Source organism: Streptopelia decaocto (genome assembly GCF_964273445.1).
Source record: "Streptopelia decaocto genome assembly, chromosome: 1".
In the NCBI taxonomy this organism is placed as follows: Eukaryota; Metazoa; Chordata; class Aves; order Columbiformes; family Columbidae; genus Streptopelia; species Streptopelia decaocto.
The window spans coordinates 91194128-91214944 of NC_138663.1; the positions used below are offsets into that span (position 1 = coordinate 91194128).

The 20817-nt window shown below is 42.0% G+C and overlaps 1 protein-coding gene across 1 annotated transcript; it reads right to left on the bottom strand.

The window, feature by feature from the left end:
- Positions 1-4614: 4614 nt before the first annotated feature.
- Positions 4615-20170, bottom strand: LOC309443447 (OX-2 membrane glycoprotein-like). Its single transcript, XM_082060385.1, has 6 exons — positions 20073-20170; positions 18628-18709; positions 17517-17843; positions 15984-16250; positions 14903-15019; positions 4615-7144 (listed from the first exon to the last, which is right to left on the bottom strand). Exons 2-6 carry the CDS (start codon positions 18683-18685, stop codon positions 7137-7139), a joined length of 777 nt encoding a protein of 258 aa, XP_081916511.1. The 5' UTR covers positions 18686-18709; positions 20073-20170; the 3' UTR covers positions 4615-7136.
- Between the last annotated feature and the right edge of the window lie 647 nt (positions 20171-20817).

Consider the following 20817-nt stretch of genomic DNA (forward strand, 5'->3'; position numbering starts at 1 on the left):
TCAAACATTGCAGCCAAACATCCAAGCAGCCAACCCAAAATGTGTCTGGTCAACATGGGGAGAGTAATAATGGGAAAAAGGTCTCAGTTCAAGGTTACTACTGCAAGTTGCAACAAGATTTAGCCCCTCTGGTGACCAAATCTGTTTAGAAGGTAGGATTCTCAGCTGCAAATTAGGAAGGGCTTCACTGAGATGGGAGAAATGGGGTAGGGGGAGAGAGGAGCTATTCACTGCAAAAGAATCATGGTCAACAGCACCCCTACTCTATCAATTATAGTATTGCAACAAATTCTCCCCAAATTCTGAAACTAAAATATTGATCTCACATCCCAGTAAACACTACACAGCTCAGTGTTAAAATATTTCTGAATAGTTTGTCTGAGATCCTACCATCACTCCAGATCAAGCAGGATGAATTTACCTTCATTTAACACTGAATTCCAGTCCCGTTCTTCCACATAGAGTGGAAAAAGTTTCATATATATTTTCTTACATCTCCCTATCTATAGAGAAACTTAGTGGTTTCAGGAAGAATTAGGAACACCAGGGGAGGGCACGGGCTTGCCTGTAGGTGGAAGGGCAGAGTACCTGCTGCAAGTAGCAGGGTGGCCACCAGGCAGTCCTTTGAGCTGCTGCCCAACACATGTTCCAATTTGCACCTATGGTGGTCAGAGCAAGAGAAAAGCATGCCTGAGCATCCGCATGCAGCTACTTGGCTACAGGCATGCGGTTTGGAGGCAGAGCAGGACACACAACCTCTCTGTCATCTCTTCCAGTGAAACCACTCCCACGCAGGTTCTTGTCAGGATGCTCATGGCTGGCAGGGAAACAAGCCAGATGCCTCTCACCTCTATGTTTTCCATGCTGCCCAATAAAATATTCTCCAGTGTTTCCATAAAAGCCTCATGCATTTTCCTAGTGCTGCTCTCATCATCAGAGTGCCTGCTCTCAGGCTGGCTTGTCCAGCAAGAAAACAAACCCTACCAAGTGTAATTCATAATTACCTTTTGATTTCTTATCACAGATTTTGCCATGACAGAAGAGGCAGAACAATGCAAATATTTACCACTCTGAGCTAAAGATCAGCTAGCTGAAATCCCTAGCTGCTTAATAGAAATAAAATTTAACACTAGTGTAGCAGTGGTGAGAGCACGCTTCCCTTCTTCTTCATGGTGAAACACTGATCACATTATTCAGTCAGGCCTACAGTTGCATATTCTCTTTTTTCATGCATCTTGAAGAGACAACCATTGCAGCTCAGCAAGGGAGGAGAAGACATGTCAGTGGGCTCCACAAGTGCTCCAGGTCCTGCATACCCAGGACCTGGGCTCTGTAGATCTCCTGCAGAGAGACAGCCACCTCCATTTTTCTATGGTCTGTCTACTGGTGTCCAGGTTATTTGCCTTTCCTAGAGGTGTTGCCTTCTAGTTTCAAAACAAGCATGAGCTTTCACTGGAACTATTTTCACCGTGTGGTTACTATGACCCAGGGACATAACAACATCTTCATGTGATGGAGAGACCACTGTGAACTTTTGGGTATCAGACAGGAAAAGGGAGTAGTCAGATGGAGAGAGTATCCAGATAAGCAAGAAAATAGCACTCTTCAGGCAAGAACTTTTGCAAAGAACAAAAGAGCAACCAGAAAGGGACTTGCCCAGGACTGAGAGGAACAAGGGGGTCAGGGAAGCCTGAACAGGGAAGGACATTATTAAGAAGAAAGAAGCTGAAATCAGAAACACTTTAAGAGTGGGTGAAATAAAACATAAATCTGTCACTCTCTCACAGTATGTTTCCTTACCGAAGTACATTATCTAACAGTTTGTTAACCTACCACTGCCACAACAGGCAATCTGTCTGATACATGCTTCATTTGCCAAGGAATGACCTGCTTAAACCCCGTTTCATGTAAGCAGTGGGAAACACCCTGCTTCCTTTTGTCAGCCTGCTACACTCAGTTGCATTGTTTTCCAGAATTGAGGCTGTGACTAGTAAGGAAATCCATCTCTTCTGTTTCCTTAAGGAAACCCAGATTAGCAAGGCTGGGCTGCAATCTTCTTCTTTGCTGCCTAGTTCTGTCTGTCCAGGTGGCCACACTTCCCTCTTGCAGGCAGAGTGGCTCAAAGCACCGAGCTCCTGTTGTTCCCACTTCCTTCAAGCCACCTCTGTGTATCCCTTGGCAGAAGGCCACTCAGTCCCCAAGGGAGACACCAATCCTTTCAGCACACATAAGCTGCAGATCGCCTCTCTTGCTTCAGCAGTTTGAGGGCTGACTGAGAAACTCGCTACTCACATGTTTTTCTACTAAGACAGGGCAGACAGCCTGCCTCAGATATCATCCAGGCAGAGTTTTATTGAAGATAATGCATGAAGGTTGATGAATGTCATAAGCCACACTACCCATTCCAGCATCAGCGCTGGTGAGCTTTTGGAGCCACTGGAAACACCACAAAGTGAGTTTCTTCTGACACACAAAATCATCAGCCACCATGAGGCAGCTGGCTGTACAGAAATAGAGATGCAAAAGGCTGTGGAGGTTTACAGCTGGATGTTATGAGTTTAGGGCCACAGAAATAGAAGCACCCTATTCAGAATGAAAAATGGCATGAGGTCCTGGAGAGGAGGCAGCAGGTGATAACTACGTACAGAAAGCGAATGTTAGTCACTGCACATGGTCTCAGAAAAACACATTTAATTGTTTCTAAGTCTTTAAACCTTTCTGGGTGAACTGGTCATCAACATGCAAATTCTTGACCAGTGCTGATTCTGCCGCTAACTTCAGCCTACCTTAAGGAAAAAAAATCCACACAAAACTCCCCCATATATGCTCTTAGCTTCTAAAATTATCCTCTGTTTCCTTCCTTGAACATCTTGTCATGGAGGAGACTTGGAGAATAGCTGATGCCATGCTTTCAAAGCAAGCAGTATTTTAGTTAGCCAGGTAGCAGGCAGGCAATGCAGAAGAGAAGCAAGCAGGCACATGGGACGACACAACAGGGAAAAACTCACACGGAAGCATCCAGAAAGTCTAATTCTCAGACTTGGAAACTGCAAATGTGTTGTACAGAGGCAAAATTAATGGATCTGTGAAGGATGAGGAAGGGATACAGGAAGAAAACCAAGCATGCATTCACCACTTCTTCAGAGGCAGCTGGAGGAGCTGCCCCAACCTCGGCCTGGGTAGTCAGTGTGCTGGGGCAATGAGAAAACACCCAAGGCAAAAAGAAAAAGTCAGCCTCATACTGCCATCAGAGTGATATTTTACCAGCTAACTCCCTCTTTCCTAAAAATCCAGCCCTGCCTGCTGGGGTTTTGAAGACTCTCTCTTTCCATCACCACAACCATGCACGGAAGTTGTTATCTCTAGCAGATACTTCACCTTCCTGTCCCATATGTCAGCATAATTCAATACTAGGAATAACAGCATCCTTGAGTATGCCAGAGACAAAAGCACACAAGGAGAGGACACAGCTGTAGGAACTGAACAATTCACTGTGACTGGAAAACAAAAGCAAACATCTTGACAGGTTCTGATGAGCAGGCGTCAGCCAAAAACGCAACCTTTTACAAAGAACCTTGAGGTTTCCCTGAGGAAATCTGTAATTCTGCATTTGTTTAACTTTTGTGGAGGGTAGCCAATCTAATTTCTCTAAGGTCATTTAACCCAACTACTATACATCAGCCCGAGCCCTCACTTGTTTGGTTCCTGCCCTGCTCCTCCAGCACAACTTACCTCATGGCTGGTGGGCCAAGCAGAAGCTCCCAGATCACAGCAGGCAGCCTTTCTGCTCTTCCACATGCTAAAAAATGCCCTTTTGCCTGGGAAAACCACAGCTTGCTCCTCATTGTGCCCAGGGCAGTGGTGCCGTGGGCTCACTCCCTTCCTTTTGCGCATGGAGAGGTGACCTGGCTGATCTCAGAGCATCAAATTCCCAGGAGAAGAAATTTATAACTCCCATCACTCAGAGGTCAGCAATGAGACTTGCACTTCTGGACAGCATCTGGTGGGAAGTTCTTCAGAAACCATCAGCAGCAACCATTTATTTCTTTGAAAAATCAAGAGTTAGAGTTCATGTTGTAATCTCAAATACTCTGGAAACAACTGTTCTATTCTATGCTATGCTATGCTTATTCTTATTCTTATTCTTATTCTTATTCTTATTCTTATTCTTATTCTTATTCTTATTCTTATTCTTATTCTTATTCTTATTCTTATTCTTATTCTTTTATTCTTATTCTTATTCTTATTCTATTCTAGCTCAGGCAAGCAATAACCTGGTGCCTTTCACTGGTATTGCAAAACCTAGGACATAATCCCATGACACTCAGCTCCTTTAGGGAGATGGCAGCATTGCCATGTCCTTTTAACTTGATCCAAGTTTATTACAATCACATCTTTTAAGAAGAAAAGTGCAAGTTGATGTCATGACAAGGGAAAGTTATTGTGGTTTCACAATTCAGCTCAAAAGGTCATGTGTTTTAAAGAATACAGCAGGTCCTGACTGCCTTTCCCAAAGGAATTATTCATGCACTTAGAGCTCATGCGTGATGCTTCTCTCATTGATTTATAAAATGTTCCAAGCAGCGTGCTAGAAATGAAAGGAATCATGTGACCTTATGCTCAAAGTTGCTTTATTTGGCTTCTTTTTGGCAAAGGTGAATACAGAAAACAGGACAGTCAATACTTCTGTAGAGCATGTAACTTCAGATAAAGAATAATTAATGACACACACACAATAACTCTAAAAGTATAAAATACATTTTTTTTAATTGACTGAAGTTATTTTGAAATCTGAAGTAAACCACAGCTGCTCTGGTCAAAAGTACTTCCGTAAATTTATCTCAAAAGTTGTTTTGTTCAAATTAAAAAGAAAAACAAAACCAACCAAATCAAACCAAAAAACACCTTAAAAACCCCCTGAAGTCCCAATTTCTGTGCAGAAAGGAAGCAAAGTGTAAATCAAACCCACAAAAAAAAACCCCAACTTGCAATGAAGCATTTCTAGTATCTCAAACAAGCACCAAAAAGAAGAAAAACCAAACCAAAACAGCCAGTTGTTTTGGCTGGATCAGACTTTTTTTTTTTTAATTTAGAAAAAGTGAAATATAAAAATAAATAATTCCCATTGCACCTACAATACTAACAGCAAACATCACCCCTCACATCCTCAGTAATACACAGAGACATGTAAGAACACACACAACTTTTTGCCAGACTCTAGAGAGGTCATCACTCTGGAATCAACAAAATACTGGTTCTGAACACTTAATTTGTAAGTCTTGCATCTGCTAACTCTTCTCTGTTGATTTTTTTAGATTGACATTTAGTACTCCTGGTGAACATATAACATAAAGAGCAGAATCCAAAATGCTACATACTTGGTAAGATGGAATATTTCAGATGCACAAAAAATGCTAATCAAATGCAAAAGACAAGAGGATACTGGTAGTGATCTCAATATGGTGACAAATATTCAGACAGAAGGAAGACTGAGAGACACCTTAAACATTAGCACTCATCAGCAGAACAAAAATCACTGGAGGACTCCTTGCAGTGCTCCTGTCTTTCTATTCTGTCAATAGAACGGGCCACAAAGGCGGTATGCCCAGAGGTAGGCTTGTTTTTAGCAGCCCTCACCCTGTGAAGCAGGCAAGGAGCCCTGGTGAGACTCTGGGAGGCTCTGACCCCTCAGAAATAAGAAAAGCTTCAAGGCAATGCCTGGGAGCACTCTGCTCCCACAAGCAGCCTCCTGCTGCTGCACAGCAAGCAGGGGCAAAGGCAACTGGAACATTAATCCTGGAAGTGGACAGATTAGCAGGCTCCCACGGGCAACGAGCAACCAGGGTGGAAGAGAAGGAGAGGGGCTCAGATCCTACCTGGAGTAGGAAGCAGAGGTAGGTCCCAGCTCGTAAGAGTAGTGTAGTGTCTTTCACTGCTACCAAAAACATGACAAAATTCTGTCTCTGTAAAATTCCCCACTGACACCATTACATCCACAGCAGTGACATATGATAGTTAGCTCAGGGTGTAACATCCCACACAACCAGCCCCAAGTACGGAACAATAGCTTTGGGCCAGCAGAGCAATTTGTCTGTGTTTAAAAATAGACGACAACAAAAACAAAAGGATGAAGAGAGAGGAGACTGTTCCAAACAGTGCAAAAGATGACCATGAGAACTATTGACAAACTTAGTCTGCACATTTTGACAGCTAAGAAAGGACTAGGCTGGGGTATTAATAGAGCTATTTCAGAAAACAAAACCCACAAACAAAAAAGTCAAACAAAAAAAGAAAAAGAGCATGACAGCAAAACAGAAAGGAAAGGTGGGGGTGCCAATACTTCCACTACTGGACTTTATTTCTGTCTCTTCCTTGCTTATATACTACCAAAAAAAAAAAAAAATCCACCCCAGGGTTAGAAAGAAAAGCCAAATAAAATAAATTACTTATAACTTGTCTTTCCCAACTATGGCTGCTACTGTATCTAATCTGTCACCTGCTTGGAGCCCTATTGCTCTTCCTCAATCATTTTGGCAGATTTGGTGTCATTTCAGTCCTGTGGTTTTGAGTCCAGCAGGTCTATCCAGAGAGAGTTAAGCAATACAGTCATTGGTACATTCATCGAGGAAAAGGAGTCAGATCAGCTGGAAAAGAGAGGGAAAACCATTGCCCTCTTCCTGGTGTCTGAATGGAGAGTTGCTGCAAGTGAAATTGTAGAAGGATGTTGGTAAAAATTAAATCCCTCTTTACTGCAAGAACAATTAGGCACTGGAAGAGGATCCCTGGCGAGCCTGCAGAGCCTCCACCCATGGACATTTTCAAAACTCAACTGGAAGAATGCAGATGTACTTTGCACACCAGCAGCACCAAGGGTAGCATGAGCAAAGTAGATTTGCCTGGCAGCAAAGGAGTGGATTAAGCCGTCCCTCTGGTCCTACTTTTTATGATTAAGTATCTAGACCAGATAACAAACATTTTGCTAGTCTTTTCAGTGATCAACTCATCATCTAGAGAAGGTAGTGTATGTGACATATTTCCCTTTTATTGCTGTTTCTTTACAGACAGTCAAGTCACTGCTTGTAATGTTGACTTCAGGCTGCTGGGCTGTAATGATCTTGTAGGTGAATGGAAATCCTCTAGGATCCTAGAAAACAAAGCAAAAACAGGAAAAAGGATTAATTGTGGCCATTGTGTTGCTGCCTCAGGTCTTGCTGAGCATCATGGTTGCCATTGGGGTAGGGGGGGGAAATATACTGTGGGAAAAGTGGGGAGGAACAGTCACAAAACTGCTCCTTGCTGAACAACCATAGGACTTCCCCGAAGTATAACGAGTCACACATCTTCCTACAACACAGGGGAACAGACTTCAGCCTGCGTTCCCCCTTGCTTCCTTTGTTCACTACACATGATACCTTAACTTAAATTTGAGAAGCTACCTTATCCTTAACAGCACAGATGCACTCCGGCCACACAAAGTGTGCTTATGTAGAAGGATCCGTGTCTAAATCCAGAATACCTGAGTGCAGTACCACTTGCCCTGAGCACTGCAGGAGGCACCGCTCTCAGTGGCCAGCGCTCGCTCCATCCAGCTTGCCCCACACTGGCAACATCCCTTTGAGACTTCTCAAAAGGGATATTCCAAAGGATGTTCAGCGCCTTCATTATGTTGTTATGCTCCAAGGAGGAATAGTCTTAAAACTGATGGGAAAAAAATAATTTTTCCTCCCCTTAAGCAACAGAAATTCCTCTGGGAGCATATTTATGAGAAAGCCTGAAAACAACAGTTATGAAAATGACATGCTATGCACTGTGCAACAGTATTTTCTCCTTGGGTGAGAATAAACTCTGCAGCTTGACAACAACCTATTCAAAGCCATTTACTACCAGCAGAAACCCAGGTGCTGCCTTACAGATGGTTTCACCTTCCAAGTGGCCCTGCTCAGCGAGAGCTGCTAAAAAACATTACCAGTGTAGAGGGAAGCACACTATTGAAAAAGATGTTTTAAATTCCAGATATCTTATGCAATATAAACTACCAATCTACATGTGAATTTCAATTTATGATGGCTGAGGGAAAACCTGCAGTTATTACAGTATGATGGCAACAACAAACATTTAAGTAAACAATGAAAACGGAGAAGGAGAAAACTGAATTTCATTGGAAGCTTTAAATCAAAGCTTCTTGCTTGGTGATTTCAATGACTGCAGCCATTGGAACCACTGCTGCGTCCCCCCATAACCTCGCCCTCTTACTTCAACCTAAGCATGGCTTAGAGATTCACTTGCATCTCCTGAAAATTTGATAAAGTGCCTTGAAAGTAACTGGACAATTGTAATGTCCCTTTTTGAATGCAGAAATTGGCAGTGGAGTGCAAAGCCTTGCTTGCGTATGTAAGCAGTGGAAAAAAATAAGGAAGTATTTCCAAACAAGAGACAGCGAATATGGCATGACAAATTTTCAGAAGCAATATCAATCCATTTGCATACAATAAGAATGTTTTATTGAAAAAAGGCAAAAAATAAAAAAGGCATTCTTCATTTCCTATGAATACAATACCAAATCAATCAGAAAAGTTATTGCACTGTTCTTTGTTTTCATTAAACCAAGACCATCAACACCTTTTCAAACAATATTTTAGATTTAAATCAAAATTGATCTGAAGATTATGTGATTTTTATAACCTAACTATGTACCTACTACTAAAACAAACTTTTTTAAAAACTCTGGAAACCACACACACTGCAGAATTCAGAATATGACAGGGAGATAAGGGATATGCAAAACCTTGTAAACTGAAAAGCAAGCCAACTCTTCTGGTTGGTAATGCACAAATAAGGTTATCTATTGAATATATAAATAGTTTAATATTTCAGAATGTCATTCTGGTGTTTAAGACCCAATTTATGACACTACCTTTATGTGTATTTGAAAAAAAAATAAAATAAAAATGGTATCCTTACTTTTTTTGTAATAGAGTAAGAAAAATGTTTTAATCTCCTTATCTAATAACCCTGCATAGGGCCAAAGTATTTTGCAAAGGCAAAACACTTCTGAATTGAGCACATAAATTATTCTTACCAAGGAAGTAAACAAGAAATTGAAACACTGAGGCAACTATTCATATATCACAAGAGTGCTATTTTTTTCCCTTTCAGCTACCAGTCATTTTATTTTCTAGTTGTATACAAAGTCCTACTGTCATAATGTAAAAGAGCATAAAGGACTGCAAAATTACTTCATAACAAACTATGAGCACAGCTATGATGCAAAGGATAGAAATTGTGTTAACCACACAAAATAAAGGTCTCCCTGTTTGCAAAGAAAGAGCTTCATTTTTAGTAGCCTACACTTTGACACCTCTCCTTTAGATGGGCAGGACAAGGTCCAATGTGTTTCCTACACCATTACCTTCAACCTGTCAGGAGCAAACAGGATTAATTCCATCCTTCCTGACAAAAACCACAGCCATACCCCAGGAGACCTGAATTCATCCACATGCTTTTCCCTCCTTCCCCCTCTGCCCCTCCTCCTCCCAGCTCTTCTCCGAAATGGAAAGCAGGACAAGGAGCATCCCTGCCCCAGCAAAACATGTTGGGGAAAACACACAAAGCACCAGCCATCCCCGTCCTTCCCAATGAAAACAGGCAGCGCTAAATTGTGGAAAGCTTGGAAAGGGCACCCATGCTCGCTCTCTAAATGATGCAGACTGGAGGGTACTGCCAGGCACATCTCTGTGAACAGGAAAATAAGTGACTTATTAGGGAACAGGAGTTGTCTGGAAGCAGTGTGTAATTAAACCCAGAAAATATCCACTTGAGTTGCAAAACATTTATATCTGCGGAAAAGCAGACGGGCAGCCGGACAGCAGAACTACCCCTCGACTGACATTTTTATATGTTTAGGTCTCTTTAGCTGCAATGTTTTTGTGCTGTGGTGTTGAGTGGGTTTTTTTGTTGTTCTGGTTTTTGGTGTAGTGTTAAGAAGGGTAAAGGAATGAGTCTGTTGTAAGGAAAACAACTTTCACCTACACCACTACATATTTTTGGGAATTCAAAATAGGACAAATACCATCTCCTACTCATGATAAAGCCACACTTGAGAGGAAACCAAGGCAATTCTAAAATGAGCCTACCCAGCTGGGATGTGACAGCCCAAGACACGTCCTCTGTGAGTAGGGTGCGTTATGTCCATCTGGCTCGTGAAAGAGGGAGTTATGTACCAAGTTTATAATCAGAAAGGCTGCGATTTAGCTGTCAATTCAGGAAAAACTACTTTGAAAAGTTTCCTAAAACTGAATAGCTACAATGTTGTTCCCGACTACTAGTCTCTCACTATTAAAAGCAAATCCATTGAAGAAACAAGTGAAGTCACACAGATAAAACAAGAACTGCTATAATTTTTAAGCCAAAGCTCAGAAACACAGCCCCCCCTGAACTGAATAAACACTAGAGGATACTGCTGTAGTGACTCTTCCAGAAATAATTCCTGTCTTTACTATAAACAAAGCAATGGAAAGTGTGTGCAAGTTCTTGTTCTTGTAATGTTTCCCAATTAACTGGAATCTTGTGCACAAGACTTCAATATTTCCAAACCTTTCAGGACTTCTTTGGCCACCAAAATTTAGATTTCTGATACCTACATATTATAGCTGATCAGTCAAGTGGGTATTTGCAGCTTAACGGACTTAAATCTTTATTATTTGTAGGAACTTTCACACTTCAAAAAATAATGATGGTGTCTTAAATTGCTATTCAGGGTATTAACTTATCTCTAGCTGGTAACGACAAGGTATTTTCAATCTGTTTTACGGCACTTGTGTAACATTTGAGGTACACTGAGGTTCTTTGAAAGCCAGTTAGTTGGCTGTATTCAGACGCAAACACCTTGAAAAATAATTTTAATGCTGCTTAATCGAAGTTCCATAAATTTTCCACTTGAATGAAAACCTAAATGTTTCAGTTTCTAAACAGGAAAAACTCGCTGCTATGTTGGCGCTTTCTGCGGAACAGATATTTTAATCTGACATAGTGTCTTCTGTAACTCTCCAAGTCTTCTTCTAGGTTCACCTAATCTGCTCAGCTTTCCTAGGTCACATCATATCTATTCAATAACAAGCTCCAAGAATTTTTTTGTTCTGCTGTTATAGCTCTTTTAAACACAAATACACTGTTTCAGCATTTCTAAAGCTTTCCACATGGCAAAACATGCGTAAGCTACCCAAGAGATCTCAGTGATTAAAAAAAAAAGTCATGCTGGCCTTTGTATCTGTTTGCGAAATAACCCCTCCTCACAGACCACCACAAGTCTCCAGAAAACTGTTTGCATGGAATTTTATTCCCCTGCGGACTGGTAGGTCCTGAGAACTGAATATAAAGTTTTTTAACTGGCCAGGCTGAAATATGAGCATCGTGCAAGCCTTGAAATAAACAACTGATGCTGCTGAAAGCATTCAGGTTGAGACATGTATGCGATAGTGAGTTCCCCACAGGAACTTACTCAGACTAATAGCCTTTATTTTGCTTCAATCCAGACACTTGACTAGTTATAATAACTGTTCTGCTTTATGTTGGTGTGGTCTAAAGTTAAGCTCTATTAGTTTTCAGGGGGAATCAAATCATATGTATGTGCTGTAACTGCAAACGCCTGAGGGATGGGACATCAACTTTGAGCCCCAACTTTTCACCTGATTCCCAAGTGTCTGCCATGGAGAGGAGGGAAACAACAAAAATAAAAGCAAAGCAAAAGCCAACTATTAACTCAACTGCAGAAGCAGAAGAAACTTTGATGAAGAAGGGTCCTCAGCCACCCAGATAAAAAGCTGTCATTATACTCTGAAAACCGGGCATCTTGACAAGACTGGAAAAGCTTTGCTTGTTATCCAGTGCAGAACAAAAAGAAGCATTGAAGCCCCAGATAACAGCCTCAGACAGACATTGGCACCCTCCAGCCAGCGCTATTAGCTCTCTATTGTGCTGTTACAAAAAGCGCTCCAGAAATATGTACGTAGGTGTTGCTCCTCGTTCCAGCAATCTGAGAATAATAGAGGATAAAACCAGAAAAGGGCTTTCTGCAAGACGTTATTCTCTTTTTGGTGAATCAACTGCAACCAAACTTTAAGCAGAATAAACAGATTTTGCAGATGATTGGGGAAAATACAAGCCACCGAAAAAACAGATAAGGATCCACAATGTACTTCTCAGATAGGAACTAAGGAGGTGTAGGGGATCTCCTTATTACAATGTGGTATTTGTGGAGCGGTTATGCACTCTAAACATAACATTAAAAATTACTGTAGCTCCACAGGTATTCTTGGAATTCTAAGGATTGGGCCAGGAAAGTGAGAGTGCAATAATATACAAGATAAATTCTAAGTAACTTTTAGCAACATGCAGAAAAGTGCATCCAGAAAAAGAGAAATTAAAACAATCAGATGGTGACAGAGTGATCAAACTGTACCAGTACTGGAGTTTTACAAACTAATTAATGAGGCCCTCAAGGAAACAGATGTACATTAGGAAGATGGACTACACTTTTAAGCTGGTGACTGTATGAAGGAAAAGGAACAATGGGTCAAAATTACTCTGGATAAAGTAATGTTGCCTTTATGCAAAAAGGATTCAGGTCAGCACATCACATTTTCAAAACTCAAGACCAAAAAGCAACTAAAAAGACACAGAGTAAGACTGATAAACACTAGACTACTTTAAAAGAACAGAAACCGAACTACTTACTAACCCACTGCAGAAGTCACATCCTGGCATCACAGTTAATCAAAACACATGATAAATTGGAAGGAACACAAACAATTGAAGTTCCTCAAATCCTGCTTTTGTTGATAAACTCTAGTGCAACAAACTTACACCCACTACTAGACACTGCTCACCTAATTTACCCCCTCTGCCCTAGTGAACAGGTATTTACATGAAGTCTCAACCCTGTGACATGCTGGCACACACATGGGGCCAAGAATACAGCTCATCTCCCAGGCAGTGGGACATGAGACACCATTCCTCTCGCCGACACAGAGGGGCTTCAAGCTCTGAACCATCAGCTGAAGAAGGGGCACAATTTAAACCTATTATGCTTTTCTGTGTCTTACGCTTTCATTACAACGCAGGGGAAGGGGGGGTCTGTTCAAAGTTTCCAAACTGTGCGGGCTTATGTTATGCATCACAGCGGTGTCTCTGTAGCAATAAATGGTGTCTTGCTTGACCCCAACATGGCACAGGATGTGTGAAATGGTTTTAGGGTTCCAAGCCTGATACCTCGCAGGTGGTATAGGGCACAGGAAACCTGCTGTGAAGCTAACCATACTGCTTCCTGGGGATGCTCTTGTTACAAGTTATTGCTGGAACCACATGTGGGCATTGCCTTGAGGAATCACTAATATCCAAGGGCCAAAATCACTCCAGGAGTTACGTTAACATCCTCAGCCTAGTCTAAACATCAACAACCTAGTCTTGACAAGTTACATTTCACTGACTGACACTGCTCCTGCTTCAGGCACCAGTGCAGTCACAGCATCCCAGTGTGGTTCTCCTCATCCAGCATGCAATGAAAGGGCTTCAAAACTCTGCAAGGCAGCACCTGCAATTTTTAGTGCTCTCTTTTCCTGGTCCACTCTGATCCATTCTAGCAGGTGATCCCAGACCTCCGCCAGGTCACTTCTGCCTCAAGGTATCTCCTTCAAGGTCTGCTTAGTACAAGCTCATTTGTGTTTGGAATGATCATTCCAGAAAAAAAGATACATCTTTCTTTTGAGCATTTCATCTTTTTCTTCTGATCTTTTAAAAAAATTACTAAGATCCAACTCCTTGCCCTTGAACTTCCAGGTTGGTTTGAAATTTCAACAGAAATTGGATCAATGGAAAGCTCACGTATGTTTTACAATTAAGAAGTTATGTTTGAGGTGTAAGAAGTGCTCATTTCTCTTTCTTTTCGTGAAGTCTTTTGCATCTCTGGCAGTAGCAGATTTGCTAGATCGACCCTTCTTCACAGTAGATGCTGTACATCTAATTTCACAATAGACAGGTCTGATATTCCTGGAAACATTTCTTTACCTTATATCACATTATCATCATGAAACAAGTACCTAAATATTCAGAAACTGAGTTAATGTGTGTTGGTATTTCTAAACATATTAGTAAAATTTAAAGCCAGACACAGCACACAGTTAAGCCAGAGTTAAACCAACAATGGTGCTAAAATTTCTGTGATTTCTGAAGCCCGAGGCCTCCCCCCTCCTCTATTTTTTTCCTTTCACTCTGTTATTAGTAGTTCAGACTAAAAAGTTGCGTTGATCCATGATCAGGTCATCACACATTCAAGGACATTACACTGATTGCAATTTCTCCTTACTTCATCATTAGGAAGCAGACTCATATGCCAAGTTTGAGTGCACTTCTCCATCATATTACACTGTTTGTCTTAAAAATACAAAGGGGCAACTGTGACCGGAAGAAAGCCCTTCCCTTGAGGACAGGTCACTATGCATGAACAGAATTGTCTCCAACATACGTCTTCTGCTGAAAATTGCCTGAGCACACTTATACTCAACACTTTTGTGGCCCTCCATGAAAATGTGAAAGACCAGTGAATTACTTCTGCTGACACTTCTGCCTGAAAGCAAACCACAAGCAGCATATCCTGCTCTGCTTGGACTCTTTCCCCACAATTTCTACTCTTGTATTGTCTTAAATTGTCTTGTATTGCTCTTAAAATAACATGCAACTGAGGCAACTTGTAATAACTGTAAACACATTATTATAAAGTTTACTTGTCTGATATGACAGTCTCATACCCCTAATGGTATGTCAGCAAAGTATTATTCTTTTCTGCAGATGACTACACCTTATTATGGGCTCTGCAGAAACCACTGGTTTCCATGCATCAGGGACTCACCATTCCAACCCCTCCTGGACATCCTCTTCCTCCAGCACAGAATGATCAGAGTCAGAACTACGAGGACAATAAAAATCACCACAATAATCGCCAGCCAAAGCAATGAGGATCCCTCTTCTGAGAAAACAAAAGAACAAAAAAAATACACCAAACTAAGATAGTTCATATAGGAAAATGAGCAAAAATCTGAGCATACATGTCCCTCCTTGGTTAGATATTAGCCACTTCACTTGACTGCCATTAATCAAGTAGATAAAGGCAGATTTCCTTGCTCACTGATGTTAGCTGGAAAACTTTTCGAGCTAAAATTTCTTTCAATCAAGTGAAAACTACCATTTCTTTTAACAAAACGAGGTTTAACTATTAATTTTAATTTCTCTTTTGCTAAAGTAGAAGATTGTTAAAACAACAAGACATTAGTTGATATTTCATTCTCCTAGCAAAGAATAATAAGAGTCTTAGATTCCTGCTTTCTGATATATACATTTCCTTTTTAAAAGGCCAAAACAATATTGCATCTGAGACAGAACAAAAAGATTTATTATGCTTTTTCAATTAGTGCCACTCAGAATTAAGAACTAATTTGCTTTTGAACTTTTAGAGAGAACATATTAAATTCAGATCTTACTCTTTAATACTATTCCTATAACAACCACTTCTGGTGGTCAGAGATAGGTATTAATTTCAAAACTTTCACATCAGTGCTCATTCAGTGACCCCCAGAGTTTCTACTTCACCTAGATAGATATCAGGTTACAAATATTTATATCTATACTTTGGACTATCAAAGAAACTATGAAGGCCTGTGTGAAAACTGAAGTTTGACTTGCTGTAAAACATATGGTGCTTCTAAAACCCATAGCTCTTCAGCTGACTAGTTTGGCATTTTTCCACTCTTGGAGGGAACCTTATTGTCCTCATCTCAAATACAGCAATGAACACAAAGTAGGATTTCCTTTCTTCTTACTTGGCACAGACACATTTCACTCCCTCCATTTCCCAGCAGATTCCAATCCAAACATGCTATTGCAAAACACAGAGGCCACGAAAATGTTACCCAGTAGCTTGTGTCGTTACCTACCTCCTTTCATTCTCACAGGCAATTCCATTTTTTCATTTGTGTTGCTTACTCTGCAGGTCAAGTCCTGCACGCCGATGCTCTGAATGTTGTAGATCTCCAGTTTACTGGTGATGGACACCATCCCATTGGTGTGCCTGACTGTCTCCTGTGTAGGAGTAGAACTGAACAAGTTGTTCCAGGTGATGGTGGGCTCTGGGATGCCAACGGCATTACAGGTGGCTATCAAATGACCTTCAGAAATGTTGTAATGGACAGATGCATTGAGACCTTCCAACACACAAATGAGACAATCCATCACCACAATAAGCATAAGCAGTAATAGCAGTTTAACCATTACGAACCAGAGCAAAGCTTAGCAGATTCACACTGAACCCCACGGCACAGGAATGCAAAAAGGGTTCATTGAGTCGGGTTCCCCCCATTATTCATACTTATACTGAAGTTATATACCCCAAAGGTTCCACTCCATCTGAAATCCCAGGTTTTAAAATAATCTGTTAAAGTAAAACCATTTCTTGGTCGGTGCTCTTCTCCTGTCTGCTGATTCCCTGTCAATGGTGGGGTTTGACACAGCAGCTCACAGCACTGGGGTTGTATCTGGACGGGGAAAAATTTAATGAAATATAACAAGGGCAAGTGTAGAGTCTTGCATCTGGGCAGGAACAACCCCAGGTTCCAGTATAAGTTGGGGAATGACTTATTAGAGAGCAGCGTAGGGGAAAGGGACCTGGGGGTCCTGGTGGACAGCAGGATGACCATGAGCCAGCACTGTGCCCTTGTGGCCAGGAAGGCCAATGGCATCCTGGGGTGTATTAGAAGGGGCGTGGTTAGTAGGTCCAGAGAGGTCCTCCTTCCCCTCTACTCTGCCCTGGTGAGACCACATCTGGAATATTGTGTCCAGTTCTGGGCCCCTCAGTTCAAGAAGGACAGGGAACTGCTGGAGAGAGTCCAGCACAGAACCACAAAGATGACTAAGGGAGTGAAGCATTCACTTAAATTTGAGAAGAAACTTCTTCTCAGTGAGGGTATCAGAGCACTGAAACAGGCTGCCCGGGGGGTTGTGGAGTCTCCATCTCTGGACACTTTCAAATCCCGCCTGGACACATTCCTGTGTAGCCTCATCTAGGTGTTCCTGCTCCGACGAGGGGATTGGACTAGATGATCTTTTGAGGTCCCTTCCAATCCCTGACATTCTGTGATTTTGTGACCAAGAGTAAACCGCAATAGGCAATGTTGGTTTGCTCAAGTTCCAGCCGGGTCTGCTCGGGGGCTTACAAAGAAAGATCCCACTCCTTGATTTGTAGCTGCTACTCACAGAATAACAAACAAGGACAGCCCAGAGCCAAAGACACCACAACAGGCTTGAATATGGCCCCACAGAGTCTTGCATATAGAAGTAATGCTCTGTTTCTATACCGTGTTCCATCATGGGATGTTTCTACCACTGCAGTTCCTGAGTCTGCTCAAGGAAATGCTGTGGGTGAGAAGACACCTCTTTTTCCATTAGATACATATTCCTGCAGAGAACCTCACCAAAGACACGCAGGCAGGTATGTCCCGAGAAGGAGCCAAAAGGGAAAGTATTGAAGAGACATGTGTAACACCCTGAATCATCCATTCTAGCATCCCAAAGAGTGATGTTTGTTTCATTGAGTCCCAGACTTGTGAAGTTCATTCGGTCTTGATAGGGCTCGTGAATCTTTAATCCTTTTGTGGTACTGTACGTAGCTATATTATCGTGTGGTTTTTCATTGTCCTTTTGCCATGTCACTTGCAGAACATCTTTGGGTTCTGTCAGGGCACAGCTGAGAGTCATGTTGTCACCCACCTTCACATTTCTGTGTTCAGTCGTTGAAACCACTGCAGTGACATGAAATAGTTAGTGAAATGGGCAGATATCACACATATTCTGCGGCCTAATGCTGATTCTAAGTCCCGGATTATCCACAGACACAGCAATTTCATCAATTACATATCGTTTCTATAATTTTCTCCCACCAGAAAGTCTTTCTCCTGCACCCTCCTAGAAATCAATGAAGTTATGTTGATTTACATTGGCTGAAGCTCTGGCTTCTTCTAAACTGTTTGGAAAAAAAAAGATATACCCTATTTCTTTATCTATCCCTGTAGAATTCTCACTTCAGTTTTATTAAAACAGCTCATGGTTTCCCATTCTCAGCAAAGACTAAATTTTTTTCTCCTAAAGGTTAGAGGAAGATTGACTGTATAAAGGAAGTGCACATCAAACTATTCTCAGAGAACTGTGCAGCAAAATGGGCTAAAGAGAATTTCTGGACTGTGTAGCTTCAGAGTTTGCAGTGTATTTGAGAGGGAGGGAAAGAAAAAGAGAGATCTGTTCCCAAGGGGAGGATCTGCTGGGAGAAATTGTGAACTTAGGTGAACAACAGGGTCCAGTGCCATTGTAGATATGGGATGCTGCAAATTCCTCCCATCTCCAAATGTTGCTCCAATAGGTCTTGAGCCACACCTGCCAGCTCCATGCCTATGCCTCAGCTATTTAACATATGTCAAGTGGCACCAGCAATTAATATTTCACCTACTTTTGCCTCTTACTCTGACTGTTGAAGCCTCAGAAGCCAGTTTCCCAACCATTTTCAGGCAGATTTCACGAGATCCAACTTACCATTTGCCTTTCCAAGCCCAGCACAAGCCAGACACAAAACCAGAGTTTGGAAAGTCATTTTGGATGGGAAAATCTCTTTCACCTGAAGAAAGATAAGAAGAGATGCATGACTCAATGGCAGATCATCTTCCGGTGATATCATGTCTCTGTCAGCGCAAATATTAATGATAGCTTTGTCATGTCAGAAAAACATAGTTCTGGGGGCAAATGATGAGTTTTGACAGGTATCATTAACAACACAGAGAGTGCTCTGATCAAGGTGGGAAAAAAATTGTATAGTGAAAGTTAGAAAGGCATTAATCCATCAGAAGCATGACGTACATGTTGTCCAGACTAGCTGTAGCTCTGGGAGAGAGGTAGGGTTAGCTTGTGAGATCAAGGGATAAATTAAAAGCAAATTCTCTGAGGACTTTAGAACTCCCCATTTGTCCAAAATTGCATGCACCTGCTACATACAAATATATTTCCAAGGTGGGAAAGGGGCAAAAATAAAGTTGTGTTGCTGCTTTCTCTAGTGAACAGCTGTTGACCTGCTTCCTGTTCCCTCACTCAGTTAATATGGCCACAATACAACTAAATTGCAGACCTGCCTAGAAATGAAGTTTTATTTCTCATAAAATAACTCTGTAATGCACATTATCTACACCTCAGTTTTTTTGCGAATGTCTGCAAAAATAGCTGCTGCATCTTGGGAGTGTCTTCTGTCAGGAATGTAAGCAAATCCCAACTTTTAAAAGATTTTAACAACATGCAAAAAATAGAACAGAGAATCAACTTTAAAGCATTTTCTAAGTTATCATACAGGTTAACAAAAGGAGGGCTAGTGAAAAGAAAAAGAAGAAGAAAAAGAAGAAGAAGAAAACTAAGAAGAAAAAGAAGAAAAAGAATTAAAAGAAGATGAAAAAGAGGAAGGAAAGAAAATTAAAAAGAAAAAAGAAAATTAAAAAGAAAAAGAAAAACCACATAAGATTAGGGCAAGTAAAAAGCAAATCCTTCACCGTGCCATACTTTCCACATCACACCACAGAGATCTCCTGTGTTTCTGTTTAGGGCATTACACAAGCTTCAGAAGGCAACTGTGCCCTGAATCGGGCACCTTGCGGATCCTCCCTAGTTAGAAAAGGCAGGAAAGGCTCGAACCCCCGCTGCGCCCCGGGAAACAGCCTGGAGCTGCTTCTGCCCCTCCATGTGCCTCCGCCGCCTCCAGCCGCTACCCGCTTCCCGGCCGGCGGCCAGACCTCCCCCGGGAATCAGCCTCCGGGCCCTCTTCGGGCCGTGACTCAGCCTGCTGCCCTCCGGACGGGGTCCCGCTCCCAGAGCCGCCGGCTGCGCCACGCACACGCCGCACGGACACCACACTGCTTACCTCCCGCCAGAAATCCACCCCAAACTTGTAAACGAGCCCAGGGGGAGCGGGGAAAGCGGCAAGATGGATGGATACTCACGGCCAAGTACCTGGAAGCAAGGATGGAAAGAGCAAACGTGCCCGAAGGCTCCGGACAGCCGGCGACAGAACCCCCGGGCACTATCGTCACTGCTGCCGCCACCGCCCCTTCAGGGAGTCGAGTCCCGTCCCGTCCCGTCCCGTCCCGCCCCGCCCCGCCCCGGACGTCCCAGGCAGTTGTCCCTTCTAAAATCGTTGGTTCTGCTGTACGCGTTCTGTCTTCTGGGTTCCTTTTCACTGGCAATGAGAAACTGGTTTTGAAATATGTCTTTTATAGCATGAGAAGTGGTCTTTTGCTTTCCCTGCTGCCTTTCTGTTAGGCTGAGAGTACAGCACAAGTAAAATAGGGCAACCTTGCTGTCATTTTTCTGTTGCTGGACCACAGGATCTTCCACTAAACAAGTTAGTTGTCTCTGTTGTAGTTTTAACAGGCTTGTCCCAGGCTTGAGAGAGTCATCCCATTTCTCAATTTGGTTATTAAGAAACAGCATCCTTTGCAATCTATACAGGACATTCGGTATCGGCTGTGCTGTTGTTTCATCTGCTTTTTTACTCACACATGCACACATTCATATGTCATCCATACCAATTGTAATATTTCTCTTGCAAGGCCCTGAAAGTTCTACTGCTTTTAAAACATCATTGCTCATGGAAAAAATATCAGACTTGGCACAATTTCAAGCCCCTGCCAAGATTTCTTGGCAAAGATGCCCACATAAGACCAGAAGCCCTTCCTTTAAGACACA

What these genes read in the sequence shown, in the direction of transcription:
- LOC309443447 (XM_082060385.1), bottom strand. Translation starts at nt 18,685, where the DNA reads ATGACTTTCCAAACTCTGGTTTTGTGTCTGGCTTGTGCTGGGCTTGGA. An exon ending in TACCTGCCTGCGTGTCTTTG is followed by an intron (nt 16,251 to 17,516) that starts GTGAGGTTCTCT and finishes GTGTGTTGGAAG; the next exon opens with GTCTCAATGCATCTGTCCAT. An exon ending in GCCTGTGAGAATGAAAGGAG is followed by an intron (nt 15,020 to 15,983) that starts GTAGGTAACGAC and finishes TTGTTTTCTCAG; the next exon opens with AAGAGGGATCCTCATTGCTT.